Raw genomic sequence first — 17,192 nt, forward strand, 5'->3', positions numbered from 1 at the left:
CTCATCTATTTTAAAAAAATGTATACATAAGTCCCATCAGCTTACTAATGCAGAATACATAAATTGCGCAAAAAACAAAACTAAAGCAGCCTGGAATGTAATTAAAACAAATACACGAGACATGAGATTTTATTCAGGAATAGAAGCAATTGATATTGATAGCAAAACATATGAATCACCACATGAAATATGCAACTTATTTAATGACTATTTTACCTCACTGCCTACAAAAAATAAAACAAACAATTTGCCAGAAGCCAAAATCCCTCTAAATCATAAAAGTATTTTTCTTTCCCCCATAAATAACACGGATATATTAAAAATTATTACATCGCTAAAAAATACAAAATCTACAGGATACGATAATTTAGATACCAAAACAATTAAATCATGCGCTTTATACCTACTTGATCCACTGACATACATAATTAATCTATCGATGGTAGAAGGAATCTTTCCTGAAAAACTAAAAATATCAATTATCAAACCATTACATAAAAAAGGAGCAAAAACACAAATGACTAATTATAGACCAATAACTTTAATTCCCATATTATCTAAAATTTTCGAAAAAGTAATGTATAATAAAATAGAGAATTTCCTTTTATCATACGATATTTTAAAAAAAGAACAATTTGGTTTCAGAAAAAATTGTTCTACCACCCTTGCGTGCTTTTCCCTAGTCAAACAAATTACTGAATGCTTAAATGATAAAATGCTTATAGGTTGTATCTTTCTAGATATGACAAAGGCTTTTGACTTTGTATGTCATGAAAGACTTTTAAAAAAATTAGATTGCTACGGAATAAGAGGTAATGCTTATAACTGGGTGAAAAGTTACCTTGAAAATAGAATGCAATATGTGGAGATAACAAAGATTTGTAAATTAGAGCAAAAAACCTATAGATCCAATTTTAAGAAAAATGAGTACGGAACACCTCAAGGCAGTATTTTGGCCCCGCTACTTTTTCTAACATACATAAATGACCTTCCAGATGCTATACACCAGAACTGTATACTATTTGCTGATGACACTACACTTATAATAAAAAGTAAAAACGAACAAGACTTAAAAAACAACTTAATTAAATCTCTAGACGACGCCATTAACTGGATGAATTCCAATAATCTACAAATAAACATGACCAAAACTAACATAATCCATTTTCAGACATATAACTCTAAAACACAATTAGACTTACAATATAAAAGCAATAAACTAGACATAATGAACGAGTGTGTATTTTTAGGTATAACGATAGATAAATTTTGTAGTTGGAAGGCACATATTGAAAAATTACAGAACAAAATAGACAGTTTTGTTTTTGTGTTAAAACGACTAAGGGAAACTGTTAACCATGCTACGGTATTAGCTGCTTATCATGCATATGTTTCATCTATACTTAGATATGGAATTATAATTTGGGGAAATTCAGTCGAAGTAAATAGGGTATTTAAGGCTCAAAAGAAATGTATTAGAGCAATTTGTGGAGCAAACTGTCTTGATAGTTGCGTACCTTTATTTAAGAAGCTCAAAATTTTATCTCTTCCATGTATTTATATTTTAGAGATATCCTTATTCGTGCACAGAAACATACATATTTTTAAGTCGAATGTAGAAGTTGAAGTAAGAAGTAGACATGGGATGAAATTGGCTGTGCCAAAAATCAATCTGGAACTGTTTCGGAAAAACAGCTTTTGTATGGCAATTAAAGTCTACAATAAATTACCAAAAGAATTAAAAGATCTTCCGTCTAGATTCTTTAAAAAGCGACTTAGTGAATTACTTTTAGAAAAAATGTACTATTCAATAAATGATTATTTGCATGAAACACCGTAATTGATATAAAGCTAATGATATAATGTATATAATATAATAGACTAGATAGTATAAGAATAATTGACATTGAATAATAATGTGAAATACTTTAAGACAAATTTGCGCGCCATCGTGTGTGGCAGAATATGCGAACGATTTATGATTGTATCACCTTAACATTTTGTACCATATTCTTGCAAAAAATAAATTATTATTATTATTATTATTATTACAGTCTATATGCAGTAGTGTGTACTTCGAAGTCACTGATTAAACGAATTAAGTAGTCACGATTTGAAATTTTTATATTTAATGAAAATAAATGTTTATTCAATAAATAGCCTTCGTTATCTGGAAAAAAAATCGTAATATTTTATCATTATGACATATTAAGTTCCTATCACAATCTGTTCTTTTCTGCATATAAATTTTACAAAATAATGTCGATGTTTTGACTAAATCCACCCCATCAAATCGCCACCAGTTCTTGACGCAACACCACCTACCCGATCTTGCTAGTTTCCGTTTAGGCGGGTCAAAGCTTTATTATTCAATGATGTTTAACGTGACCATAGACACAGTTACGTAAAAAATCGACCCTTTCCTCCTTCAGAAATGTGTGGTACCCATATTATAAACATTACTGAACTGATTTAAATGAAATTTGGAATATACATGATTAAAATTAAACGGAAGGATCGTATAAATGACTTCTAGTTCTGTACAGAAATTTGTAGACAAACATATAAACACTTACGAAATTTAACCCATGTACTTGAAGGCCTTTATTGTAAATTGATCATCACTCAAATATCCAATTCCAACATATCACATACATAGAGGTCTACTAAATAACTTAGGAAATAAAGTGGAAAACAACCGCGTCTAATTGTGTGCAAATAGATAATTATTGAAACATTAGCATTTTGATCAAAGGTTTGTATGTTAGTATATATGTATTATTGATAGTACATAATATACATTTCTATTACTCTCATTTCTGTGTTTATTATGGATGAGTTATTAATGTTTACAAATCTGTGCAACGGATTTATTCATACGAATTTAACCAAATAATTACAAACATTTAAATAGTTAAAAATAATCATTATAAATTGTACTTTTTTATTCAGAATTGTGTACTTTTATATCATATTTACCATTATTAAAATAAAAAACCCAAATAATGAATAATAATAAAAGAAATGAGAAGTAGTTTAATTATATAATAAAACCAGCTTAATATTAATTCCCACATAATATGCATTGACCATTAAGATGTGCTTTTAACTCGTTATATCTCAGATAGATAGAATTAGTATAAAATTAAAATACAAGATTAAAATATATGATTTTCTTTGCAATATATTTTTTACAATAATAAGTATTACAAGCATATTAGTTTATATCTAAAATATTCAGATGTACATTTAAAGTAAAACAAAATTTAACTATATAGATACTTGATGATTATGTATTTTGTGCTATGGTAACTGGTCAGATGTACTCTCTACTGAATCTCCTGCACCGTTTGGAAGATTGTTTTCAATTTGAGACATTGTAATATTTTGTGTTTTATTGCGTAGTTCAAATACTTGAGTTATTGCATCACGGAAGCACAAAAAGTTGTAATCAATCACACCTGAAACAAAATTGATTGGTTTTACATAAAGTAACAGTTGCTTCTCACTGTATACTTACGATTGTTTAAACTATGGAATGGATTCCATACAGTTTTCACAAATAGACCATGAATTAAGAGGAAAGTTTTTTTTGTACAATTTAAAGAAAAAGATAAAACTATATATAGTAAATAATTCTCTATCTATCTACATGTATGATAACATCTCTAATGAACACAATTCTCATGCTGGAAAGCATATAAATAATAATGTTTACTAATTAAAAAGTTAATTACCAATTATCTTTTAAATTCTATGGTATCATACTATTAAAACTATGATATTTTCATTAAACACAATTAGTTTTTATCCCAACATTTATATCTTTTTGTAAACCAAGCTAATCAAATTTATCAGTTATAGATCCGAAACAGGCTTATCCCAAGTACAACTTCGGCAAGCCAATTTCATAAATAATATATTTTACAAAATTATTGTTACCTTGTTTTTGGAAATTTTCTTCTCTGAGTATGCAAACTAGAGCTAAAAACTTGTTGACCTCTCTTAAATATAAAACTGTACCATTATTAAGCTTTATTAGGCTTGAACTCTGATTGTTGAATGTATTTGTTTCTGTTTCTTCCACCATACTGTAAAAAAAATTGTTAATAATATATTTATGAAAAACTTTGTATTAACAGGAAATCTTATATATAGAATATTGAAATTATTGAATTAGAATTTTATGAAATTGTTGCATAAGGAAGGTTTTAAAAGCCAGTGTTGATAAGTTTACTGGTAAACTTTTATAGCAACTATATATATTACAATATAATAATTTTCTACAAGTCGAAGTATTACACATACCCATAAATACAAGATATGTCAATAACAACATCAATCATGTCACAACAAAGTTCATAGCTTTGCATATCCACTGGTGAACTGTCAGTTGCAATGTAAATTTTGGATACAACATCAAACAAGAATGCCTTTTCTATACCAGAATTCTGAAAATATAAAATTTTTTGGAGCTTGAAAGACTTGTCCAAACAATCTCCTTTAAAGCTAATTTAAATTTATCTATGGTTAAACAAGGGTAACAATTTGTGTAGTCTCAGGATTAAAAGTTACAGTTACTAACTACTGAGTAGATAAAAAGTCTCAATACACCTCATAAATTTGAGCCTAACAATGACTCCCATATGTTAACAATGTATTCTGACATGCGGATTGCGGGAGTCATAGTTCACAACATAACAAAGGCTGATTCTCACGCTAAGCACTCAGTACCATTTAAGCACAGAGCCTCTAATACCTTTTAATAATAAATTCACATTTAACATTGTAAATAAATGCATTTATCACATCTTATATTATTATATAATTAAAAACTTTATTTATTATATATAATCAATCAGTGCTCAGTTATATAACAAATACTTACTGATATGAGTATATTAAGTAGATTTTCCAATGTTGGTAATTGTGGAATTAACTTTTGTACAACTTTACTAAATGCTTCAAATATTGAATGATCATAGATTGAAGTTAAGTGAAATGATAAGTGAACATGCTCCAGTCCATTTTCTGCTAAATCCTCAGTGGCTCTGTGATGTATATCCCTTTGTGTCTCCATTTTGTAATCGTCATTCAGTCCATCAACCTACAATGGAATTTTAAAATAGAAGATTAAAATATAATGCTTGCTGGTAGTTTTTATTTTAATATTCATTATAATGATTCAATATATTTATTATTATCTACTTGATTTTTTCAATATTATAATTGACTAATATATATATATACAGTCAAAACCGTTTATAACGACATCGTTTACAACGACCTATCGGTTATTACAACCAGATTGTATGGTCCCGCCCGAATCCCTAGTAACTATTCAGTAAACAAACCGCTTATAACAACATCGGATACAGCGACATATCGCTTACAACGACGAAATTTTATCGATATTCATCGGCTATAACGACCAACCGCTTCTTGTCTTAGCAAAACAAAACAATACAAACGATTTTAAACCTTATTTAAAGCCATTGAATGAATATTTAGGCATATTATTACCTACGCACTTTCTCCCAACGAACAGTTTCAGCCAACAACGATTTCGGAGGCTCTTAACGCTGTAACAATTTTGCAAAAATTTGTTGCCTTTAACGAACAGTTTGATACTGGTGATACTCATATCTTAAGGAGTATGAAACGTAAAATGCAAAAAAATATTTGAGACTGGGCTAAAAAAAAAAGACCAAAATGATTGATTACTTTTGTACCTAATTATTTCGTAATAAATATTTTTGTTTCTTTTTTGACTCGTTTACATATTATAATATTAACATACCATATTATAACCCATACCTACCTATTCTAGATAGATAACTATGATAATATAACTTGTAGATAGTGTACATACATATTAACTATACTTGTGTATATATAATATATTATGACATTGCTTATAACGACTATCGGATATAACGTCGCAACTATACGGTCCCTTCAATGTCGTTATAACCGGTTTTGACTGTATATATATTCTGTCTGTATCAATATCAATTATATAACAATGCTACTACAAAACTTGGCTTCAGGACTTTGCCTCAGATTACATCTGTTTGTTATATTTACCTTCACAAGTAAACATTATTTGCATACATAGAAGGAAATATCTATATGACATCAAGGTTGATTTTAGCCATCACCACTAAAATATATATATATATCCACATTTGTTATGGCAACAACTGTCAATCCTTTACAACAGGAATACTAATCCTTAACACATACTCACCTTATGAATAAATACTTCAAATTTTATACTACTATTCACTCTGTATGCTTTGGTAACTGTTTGTTGCAACTTATCTAAGGCATCTTGATAATCATCCTGAAATTAAATAATGTTAGTTTTGTATATTATGCCTTCAAAAGTTACCAAAACTAAATTAATGGTTTTAAATTTTTTAAGAATGCAATTGTAAAAATAGTAATTTCAAATACCTGGGCATCAATAACAAAAACCAGTGCACCACATCCACCAAATATTGTATCAGAATCAAATTTTGCATCAAAAAAATCTATCTGACCTGGAAAATCCCATATTTGAAATTGGACAAAACTACTATTGTTTATATCGTCTTTTACGATTTTGTTAGTTGATTCCAGAAACAATGTTTCATTGGGTGACATCTTATGAAATACAACTTTTTGAATAGAAGATTTTCCTGACCTGAAATGTGTTTAAAATTATATGAAATTAAAAAGCTTCTAACGTGTTATTGTTAATAAATTATTGTTCTGGTTTGAAATTAGCACCTCCTTAAACCCATCAAAAGGATTCTAGGTTTGTGATCCTCCTGTAACGACGTATTATCACTTTCACCATTTTGTTCGAATGGCCCATAGCTGAAATCTTTAGGAAATGAGCCGACATATTCATCTTGGTAACTCTGTAATACAAATGATAATTATATTTATTGCCTCAAAAGAGTAACTACACTGAAAGTTACTTTTGTAACATACCATTTTTGTGTCCATTCAATCATTACATTTCAAAGAAATTGTAAGTATTACCAATAGTAAGATTTTAGACACGCTTTTGCCTAGTAATTAAAAAACTTAAATGTTCTAACTTTAATTAAATTAATTAGTTTCAAATAAGAAAATTATGATTCAATAAAGAAACAACTATATGAATTATGAATAATGTTAGATAGTTAATATTAGTACCTAATGTCGCAGTCCGTTGTTAGTTGTCAACTGTCAGTTTTAAATTGTCAAATGTGGCAAGAAATTCCAGAACAAGTTATAAGAACTAAATACAGCATGAGAAGCAGGAGCCAGGAACCACGAGCTTGGGCCGCCGGTACCAGCGCTATGACCATCATTTTTTCATTTCGTAATAAGACCCCCGAAGAACCGCCATACTGGTACAAATGACTCACTATTTAGCGTCACTATCTCCCGGCCTATTACTTAACAGAGCCACTAAACAATAATTGGACACTACTTGCACTACACCCCTGCACTAATCAATGTCAATTACTAATCCGTAATCGCTTGCACTCGCACCAAAGTGAATACAGACCTTTACGCTACCGGCTCAATATTACATTATTAAACGTTTGTACATTTTATTGAAATAAGTTATATATACACAAATAACTTATATTGAGTAATATACCTAGTAACTCATTATTCTGAAGTTTAGACCTAACTATGTTACTTTCATGTTTAGGTATGAAAATAAATATTTTTTAACTAAAAGCTTCAAAATAAAATATATATATTAAACTAAACGTGTATCATAATAAATATTACAAGTAGATGGCTTTCTATATTTACAACGACATTCTGTAGTATTAATTGAAGGATTTGAAGGTATAGCTGTCGTGCGAAATGGGTGCCGCAAGGGTTTCGAAGCAGCAGCTGTTAGTTTATCGGCGCTTGTGTTAGACTGAGTGGGTCGCAAACGTCGCTCACGTTCTATTCGAGCCCGCTCTACTCGTTGAGCATGGGCAACACTGTGTTGTAGGCCCGCTAAACTATCAGTTTTGGCGGGAAAGCGTTCTAGGCTGTTAGATACTTCTCCAACTTCTGCTGTATCAGTATCAACAATTTCCTTATGATCCAGGATCATTCCTATATTTAATTTCAAATTCGTTGAACCATCTCGAAAAATTAAATATACTGTAGCTTGATCGAGAACTTTCAAAGAAAAGTTCTCGTTAATTTTAAGTGCCTTCATTTTGATTTGAAAAGGCTTAAATTTTTGGGTTAATTTCTTACTCTTCTCTTTTATAAAGTTGTCAAATTCGATGGCGAGCATTTCTTCATTATCTTGTCTTGGCTTTTCATCCCCATGGCCTCCCAGTTTTAGTATCTCTGGATCTTTATGCGCCATCTGAGTGTCAATCATAACTTGTTGAAGTACAGGCGGGTCATTTAACGTATGCCATTTCCAATGTGATACAGGCCCAATACTTTTATCTAAAATAACTCCTTCCGTTTGGTTATATTTGAGCCTGAAATTTTTTTGAATAGTGTTTGAAAAGATCTTTTAATTAATATGTTAAGTACTTTAGCTGGACTACTAAAATCTCTTTTTTCAAAAATACTATAGGTATTTTATATATAGGTCTATTGTGCAAGTGTGTCACGGACAAGTGCCAACCTGCTAAAGGCGTAGAAACCTCTGTATGCCAGAGTTGGGTCTTTGTAGCTGGTCCTATGCTAAAGTATTATAAAAAGATGAACAATTTTTTTAGGATCTATACTTAACCTTATTTTCCCGCTGTGATCAAACACCACACCGTTACCTAAATAGTCAAATGTAGCTAGTATTGTGAAAGGACGAGGACGGCCACGCTCGTCTGGCTCACCGTTGCTGTAGATTACAAATCGTTGTTGAGCGTTTGTTTCTGTAATAATAGCACAAAGTAAAAATATTTTACTGCAGCAAAGGATTGCTTTTTTTATTCCAATAAAGGATAAAAACGATGCTCTTAAACAATAAAACCGAGTTATTTTGTCGTAGCAATGTTATATTAGGCTTGCGCGAAACATGGAATGGCATAACTAAGAATTTTTACACCAAGTTTCTCACAACTTATTCACCTGACCCAGTAAATATTAGCACGTCGAACTAGTTAAAAATGTTATCTACTAGTTTCAAATTTTTTGTAATGCTTATTTTATGTTCAATCATACCTTCTGCATCGTAATAATCGAGAGCTAATCTGCCATTCCGATAAAACCATCTACCTTTTCCATCATCATCAAACTCAGCTAGTTTTTCACCTGTATCGTAATGCATTAATTTTTTATTTTTGTTATGTTCAAACCAATCGAACTCAGGATGTGCTGGTCTCATACGATATACGTTCATCTGTAAAAACACTATAGGTAGTATATTATAAATACAATTACTGCTATATTAAAATGATTCTATTCAGTTAATCGCCAACCGGGTATTAATGAACTTGGTATTATACCTTAAAAAGTATCTAAAACCTCATATGTATCATTACGAGTAAGCGAAAAAAAATTGTATATGGTAAAAAAACAACAAAAGGTTAAGTATATAATATTACTTTTCGGACCACTTTCTCAGTGGGTAACATCGTCCAACCTTTGTCGATAAAGGAGCGGTCCGACAGAGCGTATCTTATTACACCTTTGGCAGCCTCCGGGTCAATCTATGTCATCAATGAAAGTTTATTTTTTAATTATTATATAGGTACTAATTCGATACATATAGTTTATTATAATTTGTATATGCGATAGTGTCAGTGCCGATTTAAAATTATTTGTCATTTTTCAATCTCTCTTTGCTCCAATGCATCGCTCAGACAAAACACGAAAAAATGCAGCCTAAAATATTTACATACGGTATAGGGTATACGCCTCTTGAATATCGTTGCGGAGCTACGGCATCGCAATCTGGCGGTTTGCGGCGGCAATTCGCGGTGGTTTCTTTCATATGATTTGCATATAAGTCGCTACACGTTTTCGATTTGTTTAACGCAATAAGAAAAAAATAAGAGATAATATACCTATGTGCCAAACAATGATCAAGTGTGGATTTCAGAATGTTTGTGCAGAATTCTTTCGCGGAGTTTATTTAGTCTGCACATTATTTCACTTGGCTTTTTTGGTTAAATTTTAATACCTGGGGTCTTTTCTGTACTTCTGGTCTGAAGACTTTTTATTATTTCTTTTTGGAAGGATAAATTTACTTTTAATGCCGAAAACAGCGAGTTTACTGTATAGAAGTGTGAGGCTAGGCTCGTACGCTACACTTTCAGGATTCAGGTCGTGGAAATTCAAGACCTACTTGCTGTAGGGAACGAATAATTTTTATTTCATATTTTCGTCTCAGAAATGAATAAAAAGTCAATTACCGATTCCGAGATTGGGAATTTTTACACCTCACAACACAAAACTACCTCGTACCACCCATTTTTGTTTGTTTAGAGAGCACTGTTTAATATTTTTTTACTGAAATAATATCAAAACGTACAGCTGATCGTATGCAAACGACCGCTTGTTGCCTGAATCTGCCACACAACAACAACACAACCGTGCCACTAGATTTCTCCAAAAGGCGTATAGAAAAGATAAAATCAGCGCTAATCTAATATTTTGGAAGTTCGAAGCTTTCTTAGCTTACAAAGTAGATTTAATAAGATTTAAGGTATCGCTACTATATTTATCATAAAATCTTGTCTTTCACACCTTTGTGTTTGTATCACCTTTCTTGCTTTTAGACATCCCTTCCAAATTATTTATTAAATGAACGTAAAGAAAAATATTAAATATAAAATAAATTAATCCAAATCGTTAAACAGTTTAAAAATAAGGTCTATCAAAATTGAAACAATAGTTTGAAGTTGACAGAAATAGACAATTTAAAAACTTAAATACATAGTGAACGCATACTTTTAAAATAGGTATTACAAGTAAATTATTTTATTTTACAATTTTAAAGTAATGTAAGTACAGTTTTATTTATTTATTTAGGTATCCAACAGAAAAAATGCCATGAACGGCCAACCCTAGTAAAATATAAATATTGATGTGTCTGTGATCTCGTATATTATGTATTTTGCTTGTATGAGAGAGTATGTGTGACTATTTACTTAATATTTTATTTTATTCCTGAGACCTTTGTTTTATTAAAAACGTCATTCCGAAAATGCATCATTTTATTGGTTACACATTCTATAGGATAGCTTTTTGTGGGTTTTGTTTTTTGTCTTTATATATTATATAATATAATAAACAAGTAAAACTGTACCTGAACTCGTTTATACAAACAACATTGATGCTCTCTGCTCCTAGTAGTTGTATCGTGTTGTTCAGCCTATATAGGGCTTATCAAGTTTTATGTAAAATTGTCTCAGTAGTTTAAGTGTGAATGCGTTCACATATAATATTAATACATAGGGCATAATATTAGTAGGTATTCATAGAGGAACTTTACGATACTACTTTTGTAATTTGTTACAAAAAAATACATACCCGATGACAAACAAAACATACTTAATTTTATAAATTTTAATGTTCTTTTAAAATTTAATGTTTTTTTTCTTCTTTTTATGTACTGTTTCTCTAACGTCGCGGCTTTCACCGGCGCCATATCATCGCCATTTGGTGATGATGAAGCAATAACTGAGCGCATCTCCCTCTCCAAGGGACAGCTAAACTCTAATGTATATGCTTTTATTTGTGTGAGTATACTTATGGATTAAATAGTTAGTTTGTTTGTAGATAATAATATATACTATAATAAAATAAATAGAATACATACTCGCTTGGACACAGGTGAAGGTTTACTTTTCACTAAGGTACTTATATCCGACGTCTTCAGAGAGTCTTCTTCAATTAAAGTAGATTGAAACATTAAAGGCTCAAATGCGGTAATATTTTTGGCCTCTTTTTTATTAATCCTCGGAGACTCTTTGAGTTTAATAATTTTTCGACCCATTACCAGATCTGTCGGTTCACTTAATTTTTGTTCACCGAATACAATATTATCGACATCAAGTGCTAAATCAGAATCACAGCAAAGAATGCACGAGTCGTGGAGATTGTTATGGTCTTTATGTGCCCGACGTATGATAGGGGATACATTTATTTCTGATAAACGTTGTGGTCTCCCCCGAGGTTCTTTTTTTTCAGACTGTTTTAATTTAACAAGTTGCAATATTAAATTGTCCTGTGAATGTTTTCTCAATTTCACTTGGCTAATATTCAATTCCTTAAAGGTTGTCACCTCCTCTTTTTTTGGCTTAGTCACACCTCTTCTTTCATCAGGTTTTGATTGAGAATCATCTATAGCCATTTTTGAATATGCCTCTTCTTTTAATTTTTTTTCAGTGTCTTCTTGCATTCGTTTATCACTATTACCTTTTTCTGTATGTTTTTGTTCTTTAACCTTTTCACCTTTCGCGTGCTTTTCTTTTAGGTCAATACGTTTTAATTCATGGTCAGACGGCTTGTGACTTTTTTCTTTCTGTATTCGCTCTTTCTCTTTTAGGGATTGTTCTGCTTTTTCTTTTTTAAGTCTTTCTTTTTCTTCTTTTTCATTTTTCAGCTTTTCTTCCCTTTCAGCGCGTTCTTGCATTTTTTTTTCTTTTTCTATTTTTAAAAGTTTTTCTTTTTCTTCTTTTTCATTTTTCAGTTTCTCTTCCTTTTCAGCGCGTTCTTGCATCTTTTTTGCTTTTTCTATTTTTAAGAGTTTTTCTTTTTCTTCTTTTGCTTTTATTTTTTGCTCCTTACTTGAAAGTAATGCTTCTTTTTTCAAATCTTCCTTGGGAGATTTTTCCGTATCTTTTTTAGATTTATCTTTAAGAGGGCGCTCCACTTGATTTTCTTTAAGAACTTCTTTATCTAATTTGTCGCGTTCTTTTTTAAATTCTAACTCCGGAGATTTTGTAATATCATTAACAGCTTTGTGTAACTTTGATTTGACGGATTTTGTATCTTTCGATGATTTTATACTAGCTTTTTCTATTTCATCTGTGTCTTTGGTGCTAAAAGTAACTTCTTTCTTTTCTTCTATATCAGTTTGATTTTCTGGTTCAGTCTTTTGCTTATACTTTTCCATACGTGCTAATTTAATTTTTTCCTCTTCTTGAAGTTTTTTCATACGTTTTTCGTCCCTTTTTTTTCTTTCCAACTCCGCACGCTCACTTAACATATCTATTGTATCTTTAATTATTTCAGAAGAGCTTTTATGCCGTCTAATAGGGTGCTTATCCTGTTCTTCTTTAGGAAAAAAGTAACTGAAATTGTGTTCTAATGTTTTTTCCGTGAAACCTGATATTGAAGTTACCAGAGATTCTAAAGAGTTAAACCGCTTTAAAGATGTTACAGAAAACTTTTGTGTATCGTATTCTATTTGTGTTTCAAAAGGCAATTCTCGAACATCTTCGCGTTTATAATTAACATTACGTCTTATAGCTGTGGAGACTCTTCTATATTTCTCGCCATATTTTTTTTTATTTTCTTTACTGTCTTCAACAATAACCTTTTTTAATACGTGTAACTTTTCTTGTAACATTAAAGAATGCTTTAGATGACTATCAGTAGATGAAATAGTAACATCATCATGAAAAGTATCAATTGACGCAATATCATCTAAACCTTTCTCAAATTTTATTTTGTTGTATGTTTCTTCGTGCCCCTCAATATCATATCTTACAACTTGTGGTTTATTCACGACATCTGAACTTTCGTTAATTTGCGCGTGACCCCTTGAAAAACTTAACATTTCGTCCAACACCGGTTCATGGAATTTGTAAGATCTATATCGAGATTCACTGCATAGCAATCCCTTTTTTACTGCTTGTTTTGATAAGTTTGCAGTTTTGTAAAGTATTAAATTACTCTCCAATAAATCTATTATTCTTGAAAGCCATAGTTTCACCTTGTTTTTGTTATATTTAAATGGTGAATATTCCCTACCTATAGCTTTCCTATCTTTGGCACGTGTGCTACTTGGCTTACGAAATAGATATTCATTTAAGCAGTGATCGCACACATTACTGCATTCTCTTTTGTCAAGTGTTAACCTCTTGCGGCGGTAACATCGAAGATAATTTTTACATCGCGGACATTTAACATACTTTTCTGAAATAAAAACAAACTATTTACAGTATTCACTCATATTTTATAAATCGAACTAAGGAGGAAGAAATCGCAGACCACCTTGCATAAGCGATTTAATGCACACACGTACCTACCCTTTGTACAGTTTGACAAAATGAACAATTGACCTATCTAGTCATTGATATACAAAAAACCCAACATGCACAGTCTCGAATAAAAGTAACGCTCAAAAGTGTCCCGAAACACTATTTCTGTCCCTTTCTACAACAGTATGTCTATAACAGTATATGTTACAAGCATATATTATTGCAAAATCAACCTTACGCGAATTGCTTAAAGTTGTTATTACAACGCAGTGTATACGTACTTAAAGCAATAAAATTTTACAACCGACCGTGTTCGGTAGGACAAGGTATTGAGTGGAGTCGAACATGACTTTTTTATTTACAACTATTTAACATAATTTTAAATTTATCCGACTTTTCGGGTGCTTTACAGCGTACGTGGTCACGGTAACTGAAGACAAAAGGTGTTGGATGTTAAATAGTTGTAAATTTATAATAATACATAACTTTATTCCGGTTAAAAAGTTTTTTCTTTAAATTAAAAAAAAATGTTAAATTGGCTACCTCCTGACCTACACTTTATATAGCGTAAATATATTTGTCGAAAACTACACACAAAAAAGTTCAAAAGTACATAAATTTATTTATAAAAAAAAACACAAATAAATAACATCGACTCCACTTATAAGACGCGAGACTATTTGAAATGAGCGCACAATTTAGAATGTTGCGCTCATTTTTTGAGGACGTTTTTTAGACGTTGAGTGTGCATCTTGGGTTTTTTGTATATATCAATGTATCTAGTCTACATTTCCTATGAAATTTTTAACAAGCGAGGCGTAGAGACAAAATTTTTATTCAGCGCTTGGCCTTGAACAAAACTCTTTAATTGCTACCAAAATTCCATAACTTTTCTTCCTGACATTAGACTCCCAAAGCATGTATGTCGCTCTGATTAAGACTGACCTATTCTTAATTTCGTTAAGTACTTTTAAAGATAAGCGTATATGTAGACAAAAAAAATAGTATCTTTACTCTTTTCTTAAACCCAAAAACGTTAGCTTGAAAGCTCTACTGATTTTTTCAAAATTGTGAATATAACGTACCCATTTTGCGAAGTATGTCATCATTTTGATCCAATAATATATTGTCGTTTGTCCTATATTCGTGACGAGGCATGATGCTGCAAATCATTTATTATAAATAAAACACTAATCCAGAACAGGCTTCAAATACTAGCTGTTATCTTGCATACAAATCTAACTTTTTACAAGATCTGGTAGCTTAACAGGTATTCACAAGTGTTCCACACATTCGTTTTATTGACTACTGTCGCCCTAACAGTACTTACATTATTACTTTCCTGCTTCAAGACGGTTAAGAAATTCTTAATTGCAAAACTCGATTAAAGAATAGTTTCTCTCACAAATGAACTTATTTCTTTAACTAAATACTAGTTAAGACGCTACATTTGGACGATGGGTAGGATAATAATCTCAAATGTCTACTTACGCACATATAGTCGATATGTTATGTGCGAAATTTTAATATACTTGTGGAATAATGCACTTTAATTATTAAATAAGAAATATCATAAAAAATTATGTAAACAATGAATGCATACAAAAATAATTTTATGTCATTGTCAAGTGCACTTTACTTTTTTTTAATAGGTATTTAAAAATATAACACGAACCCTTTAGCTCTATATTTAACACAATTAAAATACTGTTTAAACATTGGGATTCATTTTGAATTTTGATAAAAGCTTATTTAAAAATTCTTTGTCACCAAGACGCAGTGTCAGCACTTAATGCAAGATTTACCCTATTATCAAGAAATGTGATGTTAATCACACACAATTTACGAGAATACAAAGTAAATTTCTTTTAATTCTGAGACAACTTTTGTAGTCGTGATACGCCTGGATAGTCTTTCTAGTCTGTGTTTCTGGAGTAAATAATTAAGTATTATAAGGAGACAGCACATCATTGAAAGTTGAACTTGGTGTGGAGAGATGTCGACAAATTACTTGTACTGGTATTAAGGTGGGAACTGACCAACGTTACGAGGTGTAATGTAACATGTAATGTAATGTTACACAGCGAGCATTCGTGCAGTCAGTACGTCGTGTTACGGGGAAACCAGCGAACAACGAGCCGCTCGTTGCTCGCTTTGAGTGCTCCACCCGGCTGTCGGTTTTTTGGCGAATCCTTTGAGTGTTACGCGGTTCGGTCAGTACGCTCTTTGTCAAAAGTCGTCCCGGGCGCACGCGCGTCGCGATTAATCACACGTCAATCAATCAATCAATCAAACATGGAGTGGAACAAAGAAAAATCTCTGTATTTTTCTATAAAATGGAAGAAAAGAGGAAGTGTTGTGGAACCCAGCTCATCCAGAGCATATAAATTCAACAGTGCTTCAAAATCGATCGGAGACATGCGTACAAAGTTTTTATACTGTCCAGTAATCATTTGGTTTTTCAAAGTTGCTATCAATGAGAAACCACCACATACGCCTCTGTTTTTAAATAAGTTTGATCTCCAGTAATGTTTTTTCTTCTTCTTAATTTGGATGAAACAATTATTAAGTAGAATCAAAGATACCAACGCGTCCTCACTGTCGGCCATCTCGTGAACACTGGCGGCGAAAGCGGAGCACAGACGTTTGACGAGCATGTTACGCCGATTTTAAAACACAGCGTAACATGCTCGATGCGTTACACACTCGATGCGAATGCTACATTACACATCGTAACTTTGGTCAGTTCCCACCTTTACTCAATCGAAATATCTGCGAACCTGGCTTAATGACGTCATACAAACTGGAGAGATAGCAAAAAAATTGAAGATGTAAAAATAAAAAATATTTTATTTGTGTACTTATTTTTATTGATACTCGTACCTACTTGAAATTTACAAATACTTATTATTTACATTATTTAAAATTCAAATTATTTACAAATTTACAGAGAAACAATAAACACTAAAATGCGATTAAAGAATAATACACGTGCGTCGGCGATTGCGTTGGCAACGGTACTGGATAGGCGAA

At 31.3% G+C, this 17,192-nt stretch overlaps 2 protein-coding genes across 6 annotated transcripts; both read right to left on the reverse strand.

The window, feature by feature from the left end:
• Positions 1-3,025: 3,025 nt before the first annotated feature.
• Positions 3,026-7,140, reverse strand: LOC125063506 (ras-related GTP-binding protein C). The gene is made up of 8 exons (XM_047669987.1): positions 6,982-7,140; positions 6,775-6,908; positions 6,460-6,688; positions 6,251-6,346; positions 4,889-5,107; positions 4,309-4,451; positions 3,943-4,091; positions 3,026-3,461 (listed from the first exon to the last, which is right to left on the reverse strand). The coding sequence occupies exons 1-8, from the start codon at positions 6,994-6,996 to the stop codon at positions 3,304-3,306; spliced, it is 1,143 nt and encodes a 380-aa protein (XP_047525943.1). The 5' UTR covers positions 6,997-7,140; the 3' UTR covers positions 3,026-3,303.
• A 139-nt stretch (positions 7,141-7,279) lies between these two features.
• On the reverse strand, positions 7,280-15,774 carry LOC125063462 (calponin homology domain-containing protein DDB_G0272472-like). 5 transcript variants are annotated; one of them, XM_047669933.1, is made up of 7 exons: positions 15,651-15,774; positions 15,245-15,321; positions 11,771-14,094; positions 9,552-9,656; positions 9,169-9,346; positions 8,741-8,879; positions 7,280-8,483 (listed from the first exon to the last, which is right to left on the reverse strand). In XM_047669933.1, the coding sequence occupies exons 2-7, from the start codon at positions 15,315-15,317 to the stop codon at positions 7,748-7,750; spliced, it is 3,555 nt and encodes a 1,184-aa protein (XP_047525889.1). In that variant the 5' UTR covers positions 15,318-15,321; positions 15,651-15,774; the 3' UTR covers positions 7,280-7,747. The 5 variants fall into 5 exon arrangements, with proteins under 5 accessions (XP_047525889.1, XP_047525879.1, XP_047525870.1 ...); XM_047669923.1 differs by having other exon boundaries at positions 15,490-15,750; XM_047669914.1 differs by lacking the exon at positions 15,651-15,774 and having other exon boundaries at positions 15,245-15,478.
• Positions 15,775-17,192: the final 1,418 nt, after the last annotated feature.

The sequence above is a fragment of the Pieris napi genome, chromosome 1 (assembly GCF_905475465.1).
Source record: "Pieris napi chromosome 1, ilPieNapi1.2, whole genome shotgun sequence".
In the NCBI taxonomy this organism is placed as follows: Eukaryota; Metazoa; Arthropoda; class Insecta; order Lepidoptera; family Pieridae; genus Pieris; species Pieris napi.

Coding starts and splice junctions, on each gene's coding strand:
- LOC125063506 (XM_047669987.1), bottom strand. Junction 4,452..4,888: donor TACTTAATATACTCATATCA/GTAAGTATTTGT, acceptor TTATATTTTCAG/AATTCTGGTATAGAAAAGGC. Junction 3,462..3,942: donor AGAAAATTTCCAAAAACAAG/GTAACAATAATT, acceptor ATTTTGTTTCAG/GTGTGATTGATTACAACTTT.
- LOC125063462 (XM_047669914.1), bottom strand. CDS start 15,332: ATGATTTGCAGCATCATGCCTCGTCACGAATATAGGACAAACGACAAT. Junction 9,347..9,551: donor CTGAGAAAGTGGTCCGAAAA/GTAATATTATAT, acceptor GTGTTTTTACAG/ATGAACGTATATCGTATGAG. Junction 8,880..9,168: donor CGATTATTACGATGCAGAAG/GTATGATTGAAC, acceptor CTATTATTACAG/AAACAAACGCTCAACAACGA.